The sequence below is a fragment of the Peromyscus californicus genome, unplaced genomic scaffold, assembly GCF_007827085.1.
Source record: "Peromyscus californicus insignis strain IS unplaced genomic scaffold, ASM782708v3 Scaffold_5__1_contigs__length_169319896, whole genome shotgun sequence".
In the NCBI taxonomy this organism is placed as follows: Eukaryota; Metazoa; Chordata; class Mammalia; order Rodentia; family Cricetidae; genus Peromyscus; species Peromyscus californicus.
In genome coordinates this window covers 7008227-7023405 of record NW_026294573.1, presented here as the reverse complement: position 1 = coordinate 7023405, position 15179 = coordinate 7008227, and the positions used below count along the sequence as shown (strand labels likewise).

Here is a 15179-nt window from a genome sequence, read left to right as displayed (position 1 = left end):
ACTTGGTAGCCCAGGCTGGCCTGGAACTCCCAGAGATCCACCTGGCTCAGCCTCCTGGGTGCTGGGATTAAAGGCGTATACCACCACCACCCAGCTGCAGGGGACTCTTAAAGACACTGCTAGGATGAAGCTGAATGAATCCATCATATAGGCTAACTAAATTTGGGAAAAGCATCATCTGCCTTGCTTTCATTCCCACCAATCCTCTTCAATACTTTTTGGCATAACTAATCTTTTGATCTCTCCCTAGGTACCTGAAGACCCCCTTGAAGACCCTGTCAATCACTGACTGCTGGCTCTCCCAGTCAGACTTGGATTACCTGAGCCAGTGCCTGAACATCTGTGAGCTCAAACATCTGAACCTGAGTGGTGTAGAGCTATCTGATTCATGCCCTAAGCTTCTTGGCGTTCTCCTTGAGAGAATTGCAAGTACCCTGCAAACCCTGGAATTGGAAGAGTGCAAGATGAGGGACTGTCATTTCAATGCTATCTTGCCTTCCCTGAGCCAATGTTCCCAGCTTACTAAGGTCAATTTCAAAAATAATGATATCTCTCTGCTTGTCCTGAAGAACCTTCTACATCACACAGCCAAGCTGAGAAAGCTGACCCATGAGATGTACCCCACACCTCTGTTATGCTATGAGGAATTTAAGCTACTTTGTGCTGAGCTGCTGGATATACTCAGGGCAGAAAGGGAGCCCAAGAACGTCTCTTTTTTTCCTATTTGGAGTACTTTCACTCATGATTCTATACCCTGGAGGGCAGAAATTTTTGCCTTACTTTTTCAATAAGTAGGATAAGGTTTCTTCTGCTACTAAAAATGGAAGCCTAGTGTTAGGAGTGTATGTATACTGTGGACATCCTCACTTGCATATAATAAAATGTGCTGAGTATTTTGGGTTGTTTGAGTATCTTCATTCGAGAGCACAGCCCACTTGTTCCCAGCATTTTAATACCTGTTTCTTTCCCCATCGCCCTAATCAAGTCATGGCATCTTAAAGACATGTCTCTCATCAAGGGGTTCTAGAGCATATGGCTTCACAGTGCTTAATATATTGGAAAGAAAATGGAGTGCAAAGGGTTCAGATCACAGGGACTCAGGTTGACATGAAGAACAATGGGATGAAGGGACAGGAGACTGGTAGAGTCAGAGAGAAAACTATATGCATTTCTAAGTGATGATTTGGCATCAGAGAAACAATTAATACTTGTAAATGTTGTTCTGGTAGCTTTTAGAGGTACTGTGGGACCCTAAGAATCTGGAGGAGTATTGTCTGGTGTTCTTCACAGTTAGTGTTTGTTTGGAACACAGTGCAGTAAAATACTAGAAATTTTAATCATGCAGGGATGACTCCTCAATGGAGATTAAAAAAAAATCAATGCCTACTGTAGCTGGAGAATTTTTCTCCAGCTCCCACCACCAAGTCCCGCCAGTCCCGGAGCCCACTTATAAAATAAACACACAGACTCTTACATTATTTAAACTGCTTGGCCATTAGCTCAGGCCTATCATAGTCTAGTTCTCACTCTTATATTCAGCCCATTTCTATTAATCTTTACTTTGCCACGTGGCTCGTGGCTTACCGGTACTTTACATCTTCCTTGTCTTGGCGGTGGCTCCAGCTTCTCCCTTTCCTTCCTCCTTCCTCAATTCTCCTCTCTCCTTGTCCCGCCTATACTTCCTGCCTGATCACTGGCCAATCAGTGCTTTATTTATATCGAGTGATATCCACAACAGCCTACATTCCATCTTGCAAACCCAGAGTGGATTTTGTTGAGGACCTGGAGAGCTTTTTGCTATAGAGGCAGACTTCACCCAAATTCCTCAGAATCATTAGCCCAGACTAGAGGTCACATACTTTTAGGCTTGCTGATCTCTATGCTGTTGGTCCAAAATTATACCAGATATGAGCCTTTTAGCTATAGAACCTATGATCATGGTCATGTGTACTTTGTAAAAAAGATTCTATGTAGTCACACCCTAAGCTTTATTTTGCATCTGGAATTGGACTGATTGGACTGGTTGCTGCCTGGAACACTTGCCTAAACTGTACTATGTTTTCAATGTGCTGCCAGTGAACAGTCTGGCAATAGACTCCCCAAAGTCTGATCCAGGTTGACAAAGTCAAATATGCACTGGGTTTTCATTTTTTGTAGATTATGATATCCATTGAGACTTGAGTGGAACCCTTATAAGGGACCACCTTCAAATAAAACCCTCCAATAGTTGAACAAATGTCATACTCTTGACCTCAAAACTCTCTGCAACTTTAGTTCTGGATCTTAAACCTGTAATTGTGATTTCTGTCTGTATTTTGGTGTGGCTGTCCCTGAAGCTGTGATATATGTTCTCTTTGCCTGTACAATTAGATAACAATAAGAGAATTGGTATCTGATCCTTTCTTCCTCAATTTGTTTATTCAAAATAGAGACAAGAGAGTTTCCATTGCACTAGGTTTCTAGCTCTTCCCAGAAATGTTTCTCCCAGTACTCTTTCCCTCCATCCCCCACCCATCCTCGTGACCCTCCTGTTCTCATCCCCGCACCCCTATCCAGATGCCTCACCCTGTTCACTGGTGTTGTCCTTTCTATTTCTTCTTCACAATGAGATCCATGCATTGCCCCTTGATCCCTCCTTGTTATTTAGTTTCTCTGGGTCTATATTGTAGCATGCTTACATACCATGTTTGTCTTTCTGGGTCTGAGTTACCTCACTCAGGATGATCTTTTCTAGTTTATCCATTTGTTTTTAACAGCTGAGTAATAATACTCTATTGTGTAAATGTACCACATTTTCTTTATTCATTCTTCAGTTGAGGCACATCTAGGTTGTTTCCAATTTCTGGCTATTACAAAGAAAAATGCTGTGAACATAGTTGAGCAAATGTCCTTGTGGTAGGATGCATCATTCCTTGGGTATATGCCAGTAGTAGTATAACTGGGTCTTGAGGTAGATCAATTTCCATTTTTCTGAGAAACCACCATATTTTATATACTTACCAGCATGAGCTTTTACTTGTGTTTTTTTTTTTTTTTTTAATCTTGGCTGTTCCAACAGTTATAAGATAGTTTGGACCCTTCCCGCCTGGGTTGTCTCACTCAGCCTTAATATGACAAGAGGTGCCTAGTCTCACTGCCACTTGATAAAGCATTGGTGATTGATGTCCATGGGAGGACTGCCCTTTTCTGAAGAGAAATGGACAGGGAGAAGTGGGTATTGGGGTGCCAGGAAGACAGAAGGGAAAGGAAAATGCAGTTGGGTTACAAAAACAAATTAAAAAAAAAAGTAGAGATCAGAAGTCGTGTACTTGATCATCATTGTGTTGTGTGCAGACTGCCATGATTTCTAAGACAAGGACATTTCAGACACAATGCCCATGTAAGCAACCCTTGATGGAAGTAGGATTTGGCAGTTATAATATATCAACACTCAAACCTAATATCACAATGAGAAGGGCACAGTGGAACCAGGAGCTGTCTCTTCCCAGTTTGTCGTCACTTATTACTCTCAAAGTTTGCCTCTTAGTTTGGTGGTACTCACCCACTGAACCATTTAAAGCCTGAAGAAGCTAAACTGTCAGCTTAAGATAACAGGGCTGAAGTCACTGTCTCAAAGCCAGTGTGCAAAGAACATGAACTTTCATACAGGATAGAGCCACCATCAGATGCACTCAGAGCATCTGGAAAGCTTGAACTCTGAGACAGAGGTATTCCTGTGACACTGTATTTCCTATGCTTCCTTTGAGACTAGGGGAAAAAAAGAAAGAATGGAAGAGAAGTCTATCTTTTTACGTATTTTGTTTTAAGAGCTTTTGGGTCTTCTCTGGCCAAATCAATAAAACACTTGAAGGAGCAATAATAGCATCCTCATGAGTTTAATCTCAGCTCTGGGGATGCAGAGGCAGGCAGTTCTCTGTGAGGTGTTTTGTTTTTTTTTTTTTTTTTGGCTTTTTGAGACAGGGTTTCTCTGTGTAGTCCTGGCTGTACTGAAACTCACCACCAGGCTGGCCTTGAACTAAGAGATCCACCTATCTCTGCCTCTCCAGCTCGGATTAAAGGAATGTGTCACCACAGCTTGGCTTAAGTTTTAAATTTCTAAGGTATATGTGATTGCATGTTATATATCATTTCACATGTGGGTGTTTTGCTTGCGTGTACAATAGAATGTACAAAATATGTGCCTGGTGCCTGTGGAGGACAGAAGAGGACATTGGAACTTGAGTTGTTAGTTACCATGTGGGGTTTGGTCATGGTACCTAAGTTCCATGAAAGAGCAGCATGTACTCTTAATCACTGAACCATCTCTCCAGTCCCCCACCTTTTTTGACAATATTTTCCAAAATTAAATTCTACTTCAAATCTTTTTTGACAATGAACTAAATTTGACAGCCCTGGAAAGTCTCACTGGATTAATAAAAGATCAGAATAAGACACAGATTATGTTGCAGGATGGAAAACTGTCAGATAAGAAATGATTCTTTTAGGGTGTGGTGGTTCTTCATGCCTTTAATTCCAGCACTTGGGAGGCAGAGGCAGGAGGATCTCTGGGTTATACAGTAAGACCCTGTTGAGAGGGTGGCAGTGAGGTGGGGGAGATTTTAAAATAAGCTTTAAGTGCTATTTTTGCAACACTGAGGACATAATGCCTTTAGCATACTTCTAATTTTAAATCCACTTCTCCTGGGGAAACTCTTCAAATCTGTTTATGTACATTCCAGATAAAGGCCAACACTCTTAAATTATCCTGTGTGTATTTCTCCCAAACCAAAGATGTACATGAGAGTGGTTCATGCTAAGATGTCCAGTTGGATCATAAAGTTGGCTGAAGGAAAATTAAAACATAGAACAAAGGGAATGTGGTCTCGACACACTCTATTCTTTTTTCCTTTAATTTTTCTGTTTCTTAATACCCTCACAGCCCATACTTTCCCTTGAACTTCTGACCCTTAATTCTGGTCCTCCTGAATGCTGAAATCACTAACATTTAACAACAGGCTCATCTAACTGTGGGGCCTTATTCTATAAGCATTTCCCTTTAAGCTGGTATCCTTCAAGTAAAAACTTATAATAGTTATAGTTGGACAAGTTTTATATTCTTGGCCTCTAGAACCCACCCAACCTAAGAATTATATCCTAACCATGGAATTGTGATTTCTGTCTGGATTTTCGCATTGCTATCCCTGAAGTTTCTCCTTTGTGTTCCCTTTTGCCTGTATAATCACATGGCAGTGAAAGACGTTGCTATCACACTGTTTTACCTTCATCACTTTTTCAAACTTATTTTTATTGATTAAATGGGAAATTCTCATCATGTACTCCAATCATCCTTAATTCCTGTTCTCCCCAGGTCTACCCCACCTTGTGGCTTCCCACTGCCCCAAAAGACAGAAAATGAAAGAAAAAACAAGCTCTATTTGTGTTGTCCCTATAGTCACTGGAGGCTGGTGAAGCTGGGATTTACTTTTTTAAATTAAAAATAGAGTTGAGAAATTATTGTGGTTGTGTGCTGACTGTCATGAAGCATAAAGGAATCTTCAGGAAGTATACTAAACAAGAAGTAAAAAGTGAATACCAAGACAGGGATATTTCACACACAATGCTCCCATATTTAACCCTTGTTGGAATTCACATTTGAAATTATTTACAGTATATCAATGCTCAGGAATCAAATATCCCATTGAGGACATGGCTGGACGACAAAATATATATCTCTCCATACATCCAGAACCCATTATAGGTTGTCTAAGAAGAGAATTTTCCACAGTTCAACCCCCGGTATAGAAATATTTCCTAATCCTATTCAGTCAGTACTACATCAATCCATCTGCAGAGAAAAGGAGCCACTGTCACCTGGTTCCTCATGTCAGGTTCATACAGGGGACTCTCAAACTTCATGGGCAGTAAAGTTTAAGGTCTCATTCTCTGAGTTTCCTGGAATGACCAACATGCATCTCACAGATGGGTATGACAATTCAAACAAAAAAGACATGGAGTATGTTTGAGATGGCTCAGCAAATAAATTTGCTGTCTGCATCAGGACCAGGACCTGACTTTCGTGTGAGCAATAAGAAGACTAATTCTTTTTTTTTTGTTTATTTGTTTTTTTATTTTCACATCATAGTTTCTTTGTATAGCTCTGGCAGTCCTGGAACTCACTCTAGACCAGGCTGGCCTTGAATTTAGAGATCGTCCTGCCCCTGCTTCCTGAGTTCTGGGATTAAAGGCATGGGCCACCACTACCAGGATAGAAGACTAATTCTTTAAAGTTGTCTGCAGACCTCTGTTTCCTATGGCATGTTCACATACATGCATACCCCAAAATAATAAACAAAACCTAATTTTGTTTAATTAAAACACTCTGAATTTACGACGAGGAAAGATGGCCTTGTGGTTAAGAGCACGTGTTCTTTCTGAGGACAGTGTTTCAGTTTTAAGCTCTCTACTCTCTCTACTTCAGTATTAGGGAGTCCATTGCCATTTTCAGATGGAGTCTTGTTTGAGCATCTTAGGGAAGTGTCTACTGAATTATGTGGCCTGAATCTAGGGGAAGGATTACTGATATATATTGCCCATTGTATATCAGCTGGCATGGTACTGTACAAGGTGCTTGAGAAAAGTGGCTTTTCATACAGCTGAGTGGTGATGAACAGACTCATTATATTCAAAGCCCTGGGTTGGCTCCTCAGCCCCAAAGAAGTAAAGAAATATTTGATTCAAGCTCTAGATCACAGATTGTCTCACATTTGTTGGTAGGTTGTTATGCTGGTTGAAATCTGTTCCTGATGAGTGTACCAAAGAAATGAAGTTGATCATATTAGAGTCAGTAAGGGCAAGGGAGACACTGAGTCCATCATCAAAGTCACGGGTCTTAAAGAGGAATCCACTTAGATATTTGCTTCACCCCCAGCTGGCCTGAAATAACTGCAAAGACCATGATGGCCTCAAACTCACTGAGATCCAGCTGTTTCTGTCCCACATGTGATGAGATTAAAGGCCTGAGCTACTAGAATTGACCAGCTTTGGTGTTCGTACAGGAGAGGCTCTAGAGGCCATTAAGACTCGTGGAAGATTTGCCCAACATAAGACAGTCAACTTGGTTTACTACACATTTAATTTGTATGTGTAGGCAAGGAGACAACGTGTGTGAGCTGACTCTCTCTCTCCTTCCACCAACTGTATTGGTTCTAAAAGTTTAACTCAGGTCCTTCTGCAGGGCAGCAGGCACCTTTATCGGGAGCCATCTTGCTGGCTGAGCTGATTTAGTTTAAGTAAATTAAGTTTCAGAATACTGTTTGTCTATTCCATTTTTCTGATAATCTTAAATGGGATAAGGGATAAATTAGTATTAGAGCTTTGCAAAAGCTCATTTCAGATATGTGTGTGCTCCAGGTATGCCTCCCTAGGCAGGCAGAGGCAGGCACATCTCTGTTCTCTTTTTCTCCTACCATGTGGTTCCCTGAGGGACACTCTTTCCTTTACCTGCTTAAACATTGACCAGTTCCTTAAATTGTTTCTATTACTATTGTAGCACAAGACTTTCTACAAAGAATAGTCTAAGTCATTCCAAGAAGCTACAAGCTACCAACTGAGAGATCGGATCCCTCGCACTTTGACTGAGTTAATTGCTTTTAATGAGATCTACCTTCATGGGATTCATGTTCCAACAGGTGTTCCACAGACTTCAGACATTAAATAATCTCTGGGCATAGGTGTCTGAAAAGTTAGAAGCTAGTTTACTGTTTCAGTTTCTCTCTGTGTGTATTCTTTGGTTGATAGTTTTTTATTTTATTTATTTTTTTTATGGGGTGGGGAGGGAGGATGTTCTGGAACTGGTTATGTACACCTGGCTTATCTGGAACTCACAGAGATCCACCTGCCTCTGCTTCCAGAGGCCTTAGGACACCATGCTTGATTGTCAATGCCAGGATTAAAGTCTTGGGCTGCCAAGCCCTCTTTGTTTTGGTTTGGTTTCTGGAAGTCTCACTATGCTTTGTTTAATGTGTGTATTTGTTTTTGTTTTATTTGTTTAATAATCTTATTATGTAGCCTGGCTGTGCTGGCATTCACAAAGATCTACCTCTCAGCACTGAGATAAAAGAGATTACCCATCTCCTTTGCCTATTAATACTTCATTGATTTTTTAAAGTTATGGTCTGATCTCAAACCCTCAGTGTTGTAGAGAATGACCTTGAATTTCTGATTTTCCTGCTTCCACCTCCTGAGCATTCAGACTACAGGAGTGCAGTCAACCCAAATAGATTTGTCAGTCAAAGAAAACACTAAAGGCAAAAAAGTCTACTGAATCTGCCAGGCCGAGCTGAATCCCCAGGGGAGACCTTGCCTTGGAGGAGGTTGGAATGGGGGGAGGATTGGGGAGGAAGGTTGGGAGGTGGGAGGAGGGAGGACAGGGGGATCCCTGGCTGATATGTAAAATTAAATTAATTATAAAATTTTAAAAAGTGGACCAAAAAAATGTCCAGGAAATTTGAAACACCATGAAAAGACCAAATGTATGAATAATAGGGATAGAAGAAGGAGAAGAATACCAACTCAAAGGCACAGAAAATATATTCAACAAAATCATAGAAAACTTTCCCAATATAAAGAAAGAAATACCTATGAAGATAAAAGAAGCTTACCAAACAACATATAGGTTGGATCCAAATAAAAAAAAAATGTACCATAACCGCATAATAATCAAACCACTAAACATACAGAACAAAGAAAAAATATTAAGAGCCACAAAGAAAAAAGGCCAAGGAACATATAAAGACAGACCCATTAGAATAACACCAGACATCTCAGTGGAGACTAGGAAAGCTAGAAGGTCCTGGACAAATGTTACGCAGACACTATAGACCATGGTTGACAACCCTGACTATTTTAACCAGCAAAACTCTTAATCACCATAGACTGAGTAAACAAAATATTCCATGATAAAACCAGATTTAAACAATACCTATCCACAAATCCAACCCTACAGAAAGCAGTAGAAGGAAAAATCCAACCTAATGAAATTAAACACACCCATGAAAACTCAGGCAATAGATAATTCCCACACCAAAAAATACCAAAGAAGGGAAACACAACACTACCACCAAAAAATAACAGGAATTAACAATCACTGGTCATTAATATCCATCAATATCAATGCTCTCAACTCACCTACAAAAAGACACAGGCTAACAGAATGGATACAAAAACAGGATCCATCATTCTACTGCATACAAGAAACACCTAAACTTCAAAGAAAGACACTACTTCAGACTGAAAGGCTGGGAAAAGGCTTTCCAATGAAATGGACTCAAAAAACAAGCTGGTGTAGCTCTCCTAATTTCTAGTAAAATAGACTTCAAACTAAAATCAATCGAAAGAGATCAGGAAGGACATTACCTATTTATCACAGGGAAAATCAACCAAGATGAAGTTTCAATTCTGAACATTTATGCCACAAATACAAGGGCACCCACATTTGTAAAAGAAACATTACTAAAGCTTAAATCACATACCAAACCCCACACAGTAGTAGTGGGAGATTTCAACACCCCACTCTCACCAATGGACAGATCTACCAGACTGCAGCTTGACAGAGAAATAAAGGACCTAGTAGATATTATTACTGAAATGGACTTATAGTTATCTAGAGAACATTGCACCCTAACACAAAAGATTATACCTTCTCAGCACCCCATGGAACATTTCGACCACATGCTTGGTCACAAAGCAAATCTCAACATATACAAAAACATTGGAATAACCTCCTGTATTTTATTGGACCACCATGGCTTAAACTTAGATTTCAACAACAAAACTACAGAAAGCCTACAACCTCATGGAAACTGAATAATGCACAACTGAAGAACCAATGAGTCAAGGAAGAAATAAAGAAATCAGTTTTCCTAGAATTTAATGACAATGAAAGTACAACATCCCCAAACTAATGGGACACTATGAAAGCAGTGCTAAGAGGAAAACACATAGCACTAAATGCACATATAAAGAAGTTGGAGAAATCTCACCCTAACGACTTAACAGCACACCTGAAAGCTCTAGAACAAAAAGAAACAAACTCGCCCAGGAGGAATAGATGCCAGGAAATAATCAAATTGAGAGCTGAGATCAATGAAACAGAAACAAAGAGAACAATATAAAGAATCAATGAAACAAAGAGTTGGTTCTTTGAAAAAAATCAACAAATAGACAAACCCCTAGCCAAATTAACCAAAAGGCAGAGAGAGAACATCCAAATTAGCAAAATCAGAAATGAAAAGGGAGACATAACAACAGGCAACAGGAGGAAATCCAGAGAATCATCAGGTCATACTTCAAAAACCTGTACTTCACAAAATTGGAAAATCTGGAAGAAATGGACAATTTTTCTGGATAGTTACCACATACCAAAGTTAAATCAAGACCAGATAAACCATTTAAATAGACCAATAAACCCCTAAGGAAACAGAAACAGTCATTAAAAGTCTCCCAACCAAAGAAAGCCCAGGACCAGATGGTTTCAGCGCAGAATTCTACCAGATTTTCAAAGAAGAGCTTATTTCAATACTCTTCAAATTGTTTCACACAATAGAAACAGAAGGAACATTACCAAGCTCTTCTTATGAGGCTACAGTTACCCCGATACCCAAACCACACACAGACCAATCTCCCTCATGAACATTGATACAAAAATACTCAACAAAATATTAGCAAACTGAATCCAAGAACATATCAAAAAAATTTTTTCAACATGATCAAGTAGGCTTCATCCCAGGGATGCAAGAATGGTTCAACATTTGAAAGTCTGTCAATGTAATAATACACCATATAAACAAACTGAAAAAAAATACGATTTTTTTCATTGGATGCTGAAAAGGCCTTTGACAAAATCCAACACCCCTTCATGAAAAATGTCCTAGAGAGATCAGGAATACAAGGAACAAACCTAAACATAATAAAGGCAATTTACAGCAAGCCAACAGCCAACATCAAATTAAATGGAGAGAAACTCAAAGCGATTCCACTAAAATCAGGAACAAGACAAGGCTGTCCACTTTAGTGGGTAGCCATTCCAGCTTTGATCTGGAAGTTCCAACCCCCATTGAGGCTTGGTCACAGTCATGCTTACAAGGCAGAGCCAAGAGAGACCCTTGAAGACCCTGGATCCGGATAGGCTGGCTCTCTTGGTTCCTGGACCCTGGACGCTGGAGGTAGACTGAGCAGAGTTCTCCAGAGAACACCTCCGGACTGCGCTGCACCTTTCCCAGACCCTGTTACCTATCCCTTCAATTGTGAATTAACCCACAAAATAAACTTCCTTTTTAACTTCGTGGACTTGCCTTAATAACTTCACCAATAGTCCACTCTCCTCATATTTATTCAATATAGTACTTGAAGTTCTACATAGAGCAATAAGACAACAACAGGAGATCAAAGGGATAGAAATTGGAAAGGAAGAAGTCAAACTTTCACTAAATTCTATCAGGGAACACCTACAGATGATAAACTCCTTCAGGAAAGTGTCCGGATACAAGATCAACTCAAAAAAAATCAGTAGCCCTCCTGTACACAAATTATAAAAGGGCTGAGAAAGAAATCATGATACATCACCCTTTACAATAGCCACAAATAGTATAAAATAACTTGGGGTAGCACTAACTAAGCAAATGAAAGACCTGTATGACAAGAACTTGAAGTCTCTGAAGAAAGAAATGGAAGAAGATATCAGAAAATGGAAAGATCTCCCATGCTCATGGATAGGTAGAATTAACAAAGTGAAAAATGGCAATCTTACCAAAAGCAATCTACAGATACAATGCAATCCCCATCAAAATTCCAACAAAATTCTTCACAGACTTCAAAAGAACAATACTCTACTTTATATGAAAATCAGAAAACCCAGGATAGCTAAAAGAATTCTGTACAATAAAGTTGCCTCTGGAATCATCACCATCCCTGACCTCAAGCTGTACTAAAGACCTATAGTAATAAAAACAGCTTGGTACTGGCATAAAAACTGACATATGGACCAGTGGAATTGAAATGAAGATCCTGACATTAATCCACACACATGTGAAAACCTGATTTTTGACAAAGAAGCTAAAACTATACAATGGAAAAAAGAAAGTATCTTCAACAAATGGTGCTGGGATAACTGGATGTCAACATGTAAAAGACTGCAAATAGATCCATACCTGTCACCATGCACAAAACTCAAGTCCAAGTGGATCAAAGACCTCAACATAAATCCAGTTACACTGAACCTGATAGAAGAGAAAGTAGGAAGTACTCTTGATGCATTGGCACAGGAGACTACTTCCTAAATATAACACCAGTAGCATTGACACTGAGAGCAACAACTAATAAAGGGGACCTCTTGAAACTGAGACTCTTTTGTAGGGCAAAAGACAGGGCCAATAAGACAAAAATACAGCCTACAGAATGGGAAAAGACCTTCATCAACCCCACATCTGACAGAGGACTGATCTCCAAAGTAAATAAAGAACTCAAGAAACTAGATATCAAAATAACAAACAACCCATTAAAAATGGGCTACAGAGCTAAACAGAGAATTCTCAAAAAAAGAATCTCACATGGCTGAAAGACATTTTAAGAAATGCTCAACATCCTTAGTCATCAGAGAAATGTAAATCAAAACGACTCTGAGATTCTACCTTACACCTGTCAGAATGGCTATGATCAAAAACACTAATGACAGTCTTGGTTGGAGAGGATATGGAGCAAAGGGAACATTCCTCCACTGTTGGTGGGAGTGCAAACTTGCACAACCACTGTGGAATCAGTATGACGGTTCCTCAGAAAACTCAGAATCAATCTACCTCAAGACCCAGCCATATCACGCTTAGGCATATACCCAAGGAATGCTCTAACATACCACAATGACACATGCTCAACTCTGTTCCTAGCAGCATTATTCATAATAGCTAGAACCTGGAAACAACCTAGATGCCCATCAACTGAAGAATGGATTAAGAAAATGTGGTACATATACACAATGGAGTACTACTCAGCAGAGAAAAACAATGACATCATAAAATTTGCAGGCAAATAGATGGAACTAGAAAATATCCTCCTGAGTGAGGTACCCTGACTCAGAAGGACAAACATCGTATGTACTCACTCATAAGTGGAAAATAGATACAAAACAAAGGGCAATCAGACTGCAACCCACAGATCCAGGGAGGCTACCTAGCAAGGAGGACCGTAGGATGAATGTGGCTTTTAATAAGTTTTGGTTTTGCCCAATCACTGGACAAGCTTTAGTGAAACATTTCATTATTAGGATAAGAATTTGTACCGTATCAAGCTGATGAAAGAATATGCTGGCTGTACAGGAAGGGAGGCTAAAATCTTTTCAGATTATGGATTAGCCTATAGAAAAATGTCTGCTGTAAATCAAACAGTGAAAGGGAAGATGAATAGGAATCTCACTTATACAACTTAAGTAAAACATAGCTCTCTGAACAGATGAAGATATCCCAGAATTTAATCAATATTTATATGTATAATTCAGCTATTATTTGGCTTAAATGGGCTTATTGGGAAATGTTATCATTTTTACTATTTTCTACAGAGAAAATATTTTCCAGTTTCAAATAACCCAGGACTCTTGAATTACAACCAGTTTTTATGTTCAAGCTATCTGTGCATTATTTCTCCTGCAGTTGTATATAAAATTGTAGCTGGAAAGTTTTCTTTCTGGATCCTGCCGAGCCCCAGCAGTCTGACAGCCCACTTATAAAATAAACATACAGATGCTTATATTATTTAAACTGTTTGGCCTAATGGCTCAGGCTTCTAGCTATCTAGTTCTTACATCTTAAATTAATCCATTTCTATAAATCTATACCTTGCCATGTGGCTTGTGGCTTACCGGCATCTTCACATGCTGCTTGTCATGGCGGCAGCTGGCAATGTCTCCCTCTGCCTTCCTGTTCTCTCAATTCTCCTCTCTGTTAGTCCCACCTATACTTCCTGCCTGGCCACTGTCCAATTAGTGTTTTATTTATTGACCAATCAGAGCAACACATTTGACATACAGACCCTCACACAGCATAAAATGTTTTTACATTTAAAAAAAGGACAAATACTATAGAATTGTATTACATGAAATATAGAGAATATATAAATTCATAGAGACAGAAGGATTAGATGTTATCTCAAGATGGATAAGAAAGAAATATAGAGCCATGATTTCCTAAATACAGAGTTTCTGTTTTGTGTGATGGAAAAGTCACACAAATGGACAATAGTATCAGGACATAATATCATGAATGTAATAAATCAATACAATTAATGTAATTATGAATATCATAAATATAGTTATTGAATGAAACTGTGAATCTAATCAATGAATACTGCAAATGTAATTAATATCATGAGTGTAATTAATGAATATCATGAGTGTAATTAATATCTTGAATGTAATTCATGCCACTGAATTGTGAACTTAAAAATGGTTACAATTGCAAATATAATGTTCATTAAAAAATAAGGTGGAATGTAATCACCATACATTATATGTGTGTATGAAATTGAAGACAGATGTTCTAAAATAGAAAGTGGTTATGGTGTCATGGGCCTATGAGGATTCTATACTAAAGTCTATCAAATTGTGCAAACAGCCAAATTGTATACTATGTGAATTATTTGTCAATAAAGATTTTATAAAATGTTAAAAAAAAAAGAACTTGGCCATGCTTATAGCAAAAACAGCCATGTTTTCCTTTTGACCTTCACCTCACTTCCAGGATCCTATCCTAAAGATCCACCATCTCCCAGCTAGTTTTCTATAAATTTAAAAGTTTACACCTTAGCTGGTGCTGCTTGTCTGTAATACCAGCTCATGAGGCTGAGGAAGGAGGATTTCCTGAGTTTGAGACTAGCCTGAACTACATAGTGAGTTTCATGTGGGCTACAGAGCGAAACCTCTTCTATCTATAAAAACAAAGTTCAGAGTTCCAAGTGTAAACCTCCCAGTGACTTGATTTCTGTCCATGCTGAATTTTCAAGACCCTGGCCCCACCCTACCCCCACACTGGACATAGCATTTAAACAGCTTCCTTCTCCACACTTTCAAAGTCATTATCCCCCTTCATGTCTAGTTTCTCATTGTTGAAAATAAGTGTTATCAAGTGATGTAATGTTGTCATCAGAAATCTAGGAAG

The 15179-nt window shown here is 39.1% G+C and overlaps 1 protein-coding gene and 1 pseudogene across 1 annotated transcript in view; both read left to right on the top strand.

The window, feature by feature from the left end:
* Positions 1 to 15179, top strand: part of LOC128096151 (U4/U6.U5 tri-snRNP-associated protein 1-like) — a 306060-nt pseudogene that overhangs the window by 176273 nt on the left and 114608 nt on the right.
* LOC128096092 (PRAME family member 8-like) overlaps positions 1 to 15179 on the top strand; it is a 50690-nt gene that overhangs the window by 7112 nt on the left and 28399 nt on the right. Inside the window, exon 2 of the mRNA XM_052715249.1 lies at positions 251 to 342. Within this exon, the coding sequence (XP_052571209.1) occupies positions 251 to 342 (92 nt within the window). The remainder of the gene's footprint in view (positions 1 to 250; positions 343 to 15179) is intronic.